Source organism: Echiichthys vipera, assembly GCF_963691815.1.
Source record: "Echiichthys vipera genome assembly, chromosome: 1".
Taxonomy (NCBI): Eukaryota; Metazoa; Chordata; class Actinopteri; order Perciformes; family Trachinidae; genus Echiichthys; species Echiichthys vipera.
The window spans coordinates 13222391-13232073 of NC_139826.1; the positions used below are offsets into that span (position 1 = coordinate 13222391).

Genomic DNA, 9683 nt, shown 5'->3' on the forward strand with positions numbered 1-9683 from the left:
GCTTTACAGCAATATCATTTTCAGTCATTTGGACAACACTTTGTTTCGGATCCTTGCATGTTATGATCATTTTGCGCTAAAGTCCTAAACACAATGAGGAAATACTGAGAACTTTTCATTTGTCAAGTGCTTATACAAAAATAGGCTCAGGCGTTGCCGAGATATGAAAATTACCTATATTGAGACGGACGTTTTTGGTCGTATCTTCCAGCTTTAATCTGTATTAGGTTATTTTCAATCTGTCCCCAGACTTGTTCTCTCAAAAGAAAACTGGAAAACGGAGGTAGCATTTGACATCTAGTCTCTGACAGTAAACACAACCAGTGGACATAAAATTAAGACATTAAAATACAGATCATACAAATATTTTCACATGAGATGGGTGTGTAAAAAGGTTTGTATAAAAATGTAAAAGCACCTGCCAGTACTGGCTGATTGTGTAACTAAATGTGTCCATGGAGCTTGTCACATTAAGACATACAAACATTAATGAACCAGTCGATACAGGGTGTATAGCATTTTGCAAAGTGTCAGAATGATATTTTTGCTTCCAAACTACCAACAAATGGAAGAAAAGAGAGAACTACGGCAACAAAGGCAGAAACAAACAGGACGTCTAATAGCAATCGACTGAAGAAAGAGCTGTGAGATTTTTTCCCATGGCCCCTGCTTTGGAACCATTGTACAACCTCATCCAGGTTGTACTCCTGAGGCTCATAACCAAGCTCCGCCTCAGCTTTTGCCATGCTAAAGTAATGTGTCACGCCGGTCTTATACACCTCGGTACGTGTCAGCAGTGGCTGGAAGTTATAGAAGGGCCCGATGAGGTAGTGAACCATTTCTGTGAGAAAGGCAACAAAGTAGATGAGGGAGATAGGAAGGCGTAGTTTGGGGAAAGGGTAGCCCAAGCCCTCTACCAGAGGTCTGAAGAATTCAAAATTGTTGACAGGTCTGCCATCTGAGATAAAGTAGGCTTGGCCAGCAGAGCGGTGCTGCTTCTCTGGGGTCAGGGCCTCGGCAGCAAGCTCGTGTGCCGACACCAGGTTGTCCACATGGACAAACTCCACCAGGCTGCTGGGTTCACCGTAAACAAACCTAAAGATCCCCTTCTCTATGTAGCCAACTATCCTCGGCAGGTGCCTCTGCTCACCAGGCCCGTAGATTCCTGCTGGACGCAGTGCACAGCTTCTCAGCACCCCGGAGCTGTCCTTCAGTGGTGTGCCGTTAGCTTTTAGCACTGCCATCTCAGCCAGTGACTTGGTTCTGGAGTAGTGGTCGGGGTGGAGATGGAGAGGTAGATAAGGGAGGCTTTCATCCCCGTTCTCTATCACTTGGCCTCCGAACACCACGTTGAAGGTGCTGGTGTAAACTAGCCTGGACACTCCGTGCTCAACGCAAGCCTTCAGGACGTTCTGTGTGCCTTGAACATTCACCGCGTCAATCAGATGTCGATTCAGTTGCTCCCTGCCAGACATGCCGTAGGAGGCGATGTGGAATACACAGTCCACACCAACGGTGGCCTTCTGCACTTGTGCATACTCGCGGATATCTCCTTCAACAAACACAATGTCCTCTGGCACTTCTTGCTTCGGAGGGACTGTGTCAAACAGAATGATCTTGGCTCCTTTTTTATGCAGGGAGCATGCCAGGCTGCAGGGGGCAACACATTAGTAAATATCAATTCATCTCTGCATGAAAGTCATTACATTTTTACAAAATAAGTAAATCTAATTGTATTTATTTTTCTAACAAAAATACACGAATTGCGTGATTTCCTACTTCTTAATCCACTTGACACCATTTCTGGAAGTTGATGAGTTAAGCTGTTGCGGTGTACTAGAAGTTAGATGGGCTACCAAGGAGGAAGCGGATATACTCTCCTATTTATTCCAGTGTTTTTTAGGCTGATAAGTGGATATACTGTAAACTGCCAGAAGAAGAGGTGCAAATACCTGCGTACTCCCTCCACTACACCACTGACCACACATCCATTCTTATTTAGTTATTTAGGTAGCTCATTTAGTTTATTTCAAATGTGCAAAATAAACTACAATAACATGAACACTACACATATAGGAAACTCAGTATAAACTCGCATGGATAACATAAATAAATCAGAAAACGAATATTAGGAGTCCGAAAAGGAGTAGGAAGAAGTTTACCCTATCTGGTCCTGCCCTTTCTACATAGCGCAAAGAATTAAATCATTTTTTCTCAAAGACCCAACTCAAAGACATACCCCAGTGCTCTTATGCACCACCTGAATCTGACTCAGAACTGGCGCGATAACGCCATCTTGTTGTGGTAAAGCAGAGTGACAGCACAGGGCAACTGTAAAACCTTTACTGACTTTACTGACTCACTGACTGTGAGTGTACTTCGTATTCTCGAGTAAGACACAACATGAAATTGTTCTTACCGATAACCAACATAGCCACATCCTCCAGTTATCAAAAACGTGTCTGCGCGTGCACTGTCCATTGCAGGTGGGTGACTCTGTGAATGTGTAAAAAGACAGAATGAATTTAAACGACAGTAAGTGTAGAAAAGTGCGCACACACACACACACACATGTATCCTCATACGTGTCAAAATTAGACCGTCACAAACTGTAGCTGTTTAGTTGACATTGCCTGACCTGCAGTCTGTAGGCTTCACTGACCTACTTGAGTAAAAGAGGCTACCTTTTATGCAACAATACCTAGGTTACGCTTACTGCACTACTTTCCGTAAGGGGTTATTCAGAATAGCATCCATGCCTCAAACTCCGCAACAGAGCAGCGTTAGTGTGCTGTGACAAGCTAGACAGTAACGTTAGTCAAGATAAACCCACAGCCTGTGCTCGAAACTATTTAAGTTCACATACACCGTCGGTACCAACCTCAACTTAGGTAGAAAACGAGGGACATACCTGCTGAATATCACTCATTCAAAACTCTGCTGCAACACTGTTGAGGGAGCACCGTCCTGCACTTCCTTGGTCGGTGCTGTACGTGCTTTGTGTTACGTAAGTTACGCAACAACGTCAAAAATCAGTTGGATACGTCTGGAAACGGCCCAGCCCCAGCAGGGTACGTTCAATCTGAACACGGTGTGCAACTATTTGCTACGGTTCCCGGGTTAAGCGACGTTGCTACGAAACGGTGTGAAGTATGTTTTCTGCCATTGCCTGGGAGATGAGAGGTGTAACCCAGACAGCAGCGACCATAGACTGTATAAAAGACGCAGCGACGTGTTTGTGAACCTGATGTACAGACAACAGTATCTTTAACGCACCACTGCTTCATAAACGTTTTGCCACGTCTCTTCGGCAGTAAGGCTCCGTTATCTTCACATTGGCAGCTGGTTTTAATTGAAAAGAAATGACAGTTATCAAAATCATAATTACATACAAGTTTAGAGTTTCGCCAAAGATGCTTTATTTTGAAAGTTGTAATCTTGACGCCCTCTGCCAGCAACAATAGAACTTCCGGGGTGCCCCCTCAGAATAAAAGGCTATTTTGTAATGATTTTTTTTGTATTTAATCAACATACCCACTAAACAAAACTCGTATTTCGCATCAACTAAATAAAAATAATAAAAATACCATAGGCGTATGCGTCTTTTTTAAAACAAAATACTATTATGTCCATCCTAGTGTCAGAATTAGACACATCAAATAGGAGTTTAAGCATGAATGGTATGTTTACACCTGCTGACCTGTAAACCTACTTTATTCCCATACTCTCATTTAATCTGTAGCAATATGTAAGAAAAATGGCATTTAAACAAAATAAAGGAACTCTGTAATGTGTTGGTTATTAGTGCCTCTGGCGGCGAAACGCGTGTGCAACCGCAAGGAGCTCGGCCGGCTCCAGCCTTTCTCACACAGGTACAGCACAACTGCTGATCTTCTGCCCTGCAGCTGAAAGTAACGCTACTTTCACAAGGTAAGAGTTTCTCAAAGGCTGGTTGGCTATTCAACGTGAATCAGTGCAGTTAACTATTGGACGAAATAACGAAGGCGAGGAACACTTTCAGCTTGTTTAGAGTATATTATGCACTTTAATGTATCCCGTTGACAAATGGCTTATCTAACTTTTACAGGGAGGGGCTTCTTATGTCATCTCTGAAATACCGTTATACTTTTGCAAAAATACTCGCACGAACTGACATAAATCCAAAGTTATGTATTAGTTATTAGGATCAGCTTAAGTATTAAAGTATTGGGAACCAAAGCAAAATACATACTTAAAAGCAGTGTTGTTTTCCATTATGAAACACTGTCATAACTTTCTTATACCAATGTAAGATGCTGAGCTCCAAGTGAGGTTATCAAGTTATATGCTTGGATGACCCCAACTTTGTCTCATCTGTATTCTATGTACTCATATCATATATACTCACCATACTTAAATATTATGCTGATAAACATTTGAATCTCTTTCTTCTGACATATGGCTGAACCTGTGATTTAGTAAGGGGGTTCGTCGGTACAATGAAATGCATTTGAAGAGAGAACGGGCCAGCTCAGCAAAAAAAGCAGTAAATGTACTTGAGAAGCCTTCAAAGAGCATATTAGATAGAATGACAACAATAAGATATATTACAATAAGATGTAAGATACAATTGCATAATGAAAAAAAATGAACGAGATATGAGTACAGGATTTGAGAGAATGGAGTGAGATAGTGAGAATAAAAATATAGCACTGTGTTCGAAACTATGTATGTGTGGCTCAGTTTTTTTTTTTTAAACAGCAAATGGTGCACAGAGATAGGGAGATGCTGTATGTGATTTGGAATATATAGGTTTATAAATAAAGAGGCCTGCTGGTAAAACCTATCATTAAAGCTCAACTCGGTAACTGTCTATTGAAAATATCTTGTGTTTGTTCCACATTTGCTGAAACCGTCACTTTATCCAGACAGCACAGTGAGCCAATCAGAGCCGAGCAGTCGCTGAAGCACTGTCAATGACTGCTGTGATCTTCGATCAACTGTGAAACTAGGCAGTGCTGATCAAATATGACTGGATATTATGTTACTGTATTGTCTATATCTAACAAAATGTTTTCAGAAACATATTTTTGCTCGCTATTTTGCTGTAAAATAACGTTTGTGACCAAGTCGAGCCCTAGCCGCCAGCCGACTCTCTGGACAAATGTTCTCATTTTACAGCTAAACGGGACAGTAAATTGTGTTTCTGAAAACACTTTATTGCAAGAAATAGATAGCTCTTGATTCATATTTGATCAGCGTAGCCTGGTTTCACAGTTTGATCGGAGTTCAAGACGGTTCAAGAGCAGTCATTGACACGGCGTCAGGGACTCTTCTGTTCTGACTGGTTGTCGGTCATGCGCAGTGGAATCTAACAGATTCCATTAGGAGCAGAGGGTGGAGGTTGAGCGACATGACTTTTTCACAGACCGTTGGTCTCAGTGCTGTAAAGATAAAGTGATAGTTTCAACAAATATGAAAATAAAACATTTTGCATAGAAAGTAACCAACATCTGGTGATACTGTACATGCAGCCATGCTCCTGTGTCGTCTGTCAGACAGTAACAAGGAGAGCAGGTTGTATGCAGGCGGCGGCTGTAGTCCTCAGTGATGCTGTTTGTCTTCCGCAGGCACCGCTGCTGACAGATATCTTCAATGGCCGGGAGAAAGTTGCCAGTGACATGCTGAGCCGCCTTCACCCCTCTCTTTAGTGCTGAACAGTCCCCCGTACCAGACTGAGATGCAGCACACCAGCAAGCTCTCAATGGTGTACTGTATCTACATAAGTTTGTGAGGATGCTGGTGTTTATGCCAAACATCTCTAATCGTCTCAGAAAATAGAGCCACTGGCGAGCTTTCTTGATCACAGTGTCTGTGTTGTGGCGTCTGCGGGCTAGCTAGCTGAATGACGAGGAGACAATGGCAGGCGTTTAACCGCAGAACCTGGTTTTATTACCCTCTTGTACAGGCGGTACGGTGTTGGAGGAGTGCCCAAAACAACAAAGGCAGGTAGCTGAACACTAGCTAGTAAGCGAACTTGTGGAGTGTAGCAGCATCTCTTTGCTGGCTTTTTTCCCAAACTGCCTGTCTCCTTTTTCCACCTCTCTTGTTTCCTGTGGAGTGGGTTCTCCTGTAGCCCACGATCATCTGTTTAGTCTTGCTGACATTGGGACAGGGGTTGGAACCGGTTTAGGGTCCCAACCTCTTCTCTTTATGCAGTCTTAGGGCGCGCTCACACTATCCTCCCGGACCGAGACCCGGACTTTAGGGTACTTGTCCCCCCTCCCTCTCCCCCCCGCGCCCCAGCCCCGTTTGTACTCACACTACCAGGGCCTCGGCCAATACTTCTTGCTGTCCATACGCCTTCAAGCCGTAACACGTCACACGCATTGATCGCGTGTGTGTGGCTTTGTTTACAAATCTTTCCATAGACCTCGGAGTTTTTGTGCGTCTTGTCGACTGTTTTTGAATATTTTCATCCGACCAAATCTGCAGTAAACACTCCACCTCCGCATCACACCAACATGAACCTTTCACCACCATTGTTGTTGTTGTTAAATGTCCGCGCATGGTCCGTCCTTCTATTTACATGTCCGAACAGGCGGACATAACGCTACTGCCGTAGGGCTCGTGCTCGTGCGCGTACACGTGCGCACGCTCGTGCTCGTACATGTGCAAACGGCTCCGCTAAAGCCCACCTATTTCAAGCGGGCCGTGGAGGGCCAGCTGGCCCCAGTTGAGCGCGGAGCGGGTGCGCTCACACTACTTAAAGGTACTAGACTTTAGCTGAAAAACCGGTTTTGGCCGCGGCCAAAAGCACAGTCTGATCACGCTCTTATTATGTGTGATTGTGTGAGACAGTGTGAGTGCGCCCTTGTCCGTGATGAGGACCAGGATGGCGGTGTGGTCAGCAAACATGAATTTGACAGCTGGTACCCAATGCTGGACATTAGGCATGTTTTCATTAGCCCTATAGATTGGCCTCCTGGAAAGTTGCAGGGCACGGCCTCTCAAATGGCCTTTCACTCGCCATGTTTCCATAACAAAAAAGGCCCGAGAGGGATTTACAAGACTCCGGAGGTGACGTTTTCCTCAAGAGACATACGGAATAGTTGTAGTATGATTTAAGGTGGCCCCTATCATTCACAACGTCAACTTACGTACAAGTAGGCAGGGTATTCGACCATAGTGGAAACACACCTGTTATTGGTGGTGAACAGAGAGGAGCTGCTGGAATGACCCGATTCGGCTAACCAATCAACTGGCAAGTCTGGTTCCCAGATCCCCAGAAGCCGCAAAAGCCCAGGTTAACTCTATATTATTTGGCTGCAACCAACAGTTATTTTCATCATCAATACATCTGACAATTACTTTCTTTAATAATCTATCACTACACTGTATAAAATGTCAGAAAGTATTGGAATTCATTAGAGCCAAAGTTAACATATTCTTCAAATTGCTCCCCAGCAGGGAAAAAAAAAAGAAAGGGGGGGGGGACCAGGGGAAACTTGCAAATATTCACATCTGAAAAGCTGGTGTAGTGAATGTTCAATGTTTTAGTTACTTAAACAATTAATCAGTAACCTCTTGGGAAGTTAATCTGACCCTGACAACTAAAATTGAAAAAGAAAAGAAAAAAGGTTGTTTTGTTTTGTTTATTTTCTGCCTGTTTCCTCGTGTACTCTATGGTGAAGCAACTCTGGAGCAACACATTTTGTAGAGCACTGATTAACAAAAGGCCAATGTAAATCTTGTACTTATCCAAATACTGTCAGCTTGTACTGGTTAAAAACACCAAGAGGTATGCATTTCTTTTGCTGCTCCACAGACATACTGCCTCCTCTGAAGACATCATTGTTACTGTGCACACAATCAACAGATATCAAAGGTAAGGTTAAACACTTTTCTCGCATGTTTTCTGTCGCAGAATTCCAGAGGCTCACACTTGATTTACGTTGAATTTGACATTTCAGACATGTAGTTATGAAATTAAGCCTTGTAAGCTTTAAGACAATTCAGATTACTTTGCAAAACTAGTGCAACTGTGTAACAGGTAGATTGGTCCTATAACTCATGTAAAATCAACTATTTCCCAGGCAACATGAATTTGGAGGACTACTTCAAAAGAATTGGTTTCAATGCCTCTTTTGATAAACCGGATCTTGCAACACTGAAGTTGATCCACAAACTGCACGTCATGTCAGTTCCTTTCGAAAACCTCAGCATCCACTGTGGTGAGAGGATTATCATGGACATTGAGGTTATTTTCAACAAGATAGTGAGGAGCAGACGTGGAGGTTGGTGCCTTGAAAACAACTTCCTGTTCAGTTGGGTGTTGAGAGAAATGGGCTATGACACTAAGACGCTGGGCTCCAGAGTTTTCAATCCTGTCCTCAATGATTTCTGCCCCAGTGAAACTCATCTCATCAACAAGGTTGTCATTGATGGAGAGGCTTATATCGCCGATGTAAGCTTTGGCGTGTCTTACCAAGTGTGGGAGCCCCTGGAGCTGGTCTCTGGAAAGGACCAACCTCAGGCAGCAGGTGTCTTTCGTCTCTTAGGAAAAGGGGACACCTGGGTGCTGGAGAAGACTGGGAGAAAGCCAAGGATTCTCAATCAAGACTTTGCACAGTCAAGTCTGGTGGACAGGACGGAAACAAAGGCGATCTACTGCTTCACCTTGGTGCCTCGTGAGGCCGATCATTTCTTTGAGGAAAACCAGAGACTCCAGACGGATCCTTCTTCACTGTTCACCAATAAGTCCATCTGCTCTTTGCAAACACCAGCAGGATTCAGAGCCCTGATTGGCTGGACCTACAGCGAGGTCACCTACAAACCCGAGGAAGGTGTCAATGTCTTAGACACGAGAAATATAACGGATGATGAGATAGAGCAAATTCTGAGGGAAAAGTTTGATGTAAAGCTGCAGAACAAACTGCAGCCCGTAAGCAACAAATTATTGTTCACATGGTACACAGCCTGAAATCCTACATATTCTGGTCTGAAATCGACCTGAAATGATATGACAATTTGTGTTAATTCAGTGATCAAACAGGTATATTGACAATGTTGATTATGTTGTTAAGCAGCCTACTTGTGTTATGCCATTTGATTCATTGCCATATTTTGCGGTCCAGAGTTCAGAAGTGATGGAGTTAATTTAAATAATTTACTCAAGTATGTCTGTTTGTAGAAACGTTCAATTCAATTAAATTTTATTTACAGTGCCAAATCATAACAAAAGTTATCTCAGGAAACTTAACAGAGTAAGTATAGACCACACTCTATGACTTATTTATGATTTACATAGACCCAACAATTCCCCCGTAGAGTACATGGGCAACGAAAACCTTCCCTATAACAGAGAGGAACGTCAGACAGACCCAGCTCTGTGGAGGACGGACATCTGTCTGCACCGGTTGGGGAGGAAGAAAAGGAGAGAGAAAGATAGAAAAGATGGACAGAGTGAGACAAAGACAGACACAAAGAGACAGACAGAGACATACTTCCAGAGATGCAAGCAACGACAAAAGTAACAGTGACTATAGTAAAAAAGTAATGTAAATATGACTTACATGTTAGGGCAGTTAATACAGCAGAACAGCAAGAAACAGGCGCTGTCAGTGTGACGGCATGATAATGGCAACAACAAATGGTGGTAAATATAATGTTGAATAGATACATACATTGATGAGACATGAATG

The 9683-nt window shown here is 43.2% G+C and overlaps 2 protein-coding genes across 2 annotated transcripts; one reads left to right on the forward strand and one right to left on the reverse strand.

Moving 5' to 3' along the window:
• Positions 1–530: 530 nt before the first annotated feature.
• Positions 531–2517, reverse strand: sdr42e1 (short chain dehydrogenase/reductase family 42E, member 1; the record flags this gene model as incomplete). Its single annotated transcript, XM_083915415.1, has 2 exons — positions 2420–2517; positions 531–1650 (listed from the first exon to the last, which is right to left on the reverse strand). Exons 1-2 carry the CDS (start codon positions 2479–2481, stop codon positions 531–533), a joined length of 1182 nt encoding a protein of 393 aa, XP_083771541.1. The 5' UTR covers positions 2482–2517.
• Positions 2518–8080: 5563 nt separating this feature from the next.
• On the forward strand, positions 8081–8962 carry LOC310948333 (arylamine N-acetyltransferase, pineal gland isozyme NAT-10-like; the record flags this gene model as incomplete). Its single annotated transcript, XM_083915426.1, has 1 exon — positions 8081–8962. The coding sequence occupies one exon, from the start codon at positions 8081–8083 to the stop codon at positions 8960–8962; it is 882 nt and encodes a 293-aa protein (XP_083771552.1).
• Positions 8963–9683: the final 721 nt, after the last annotated feature.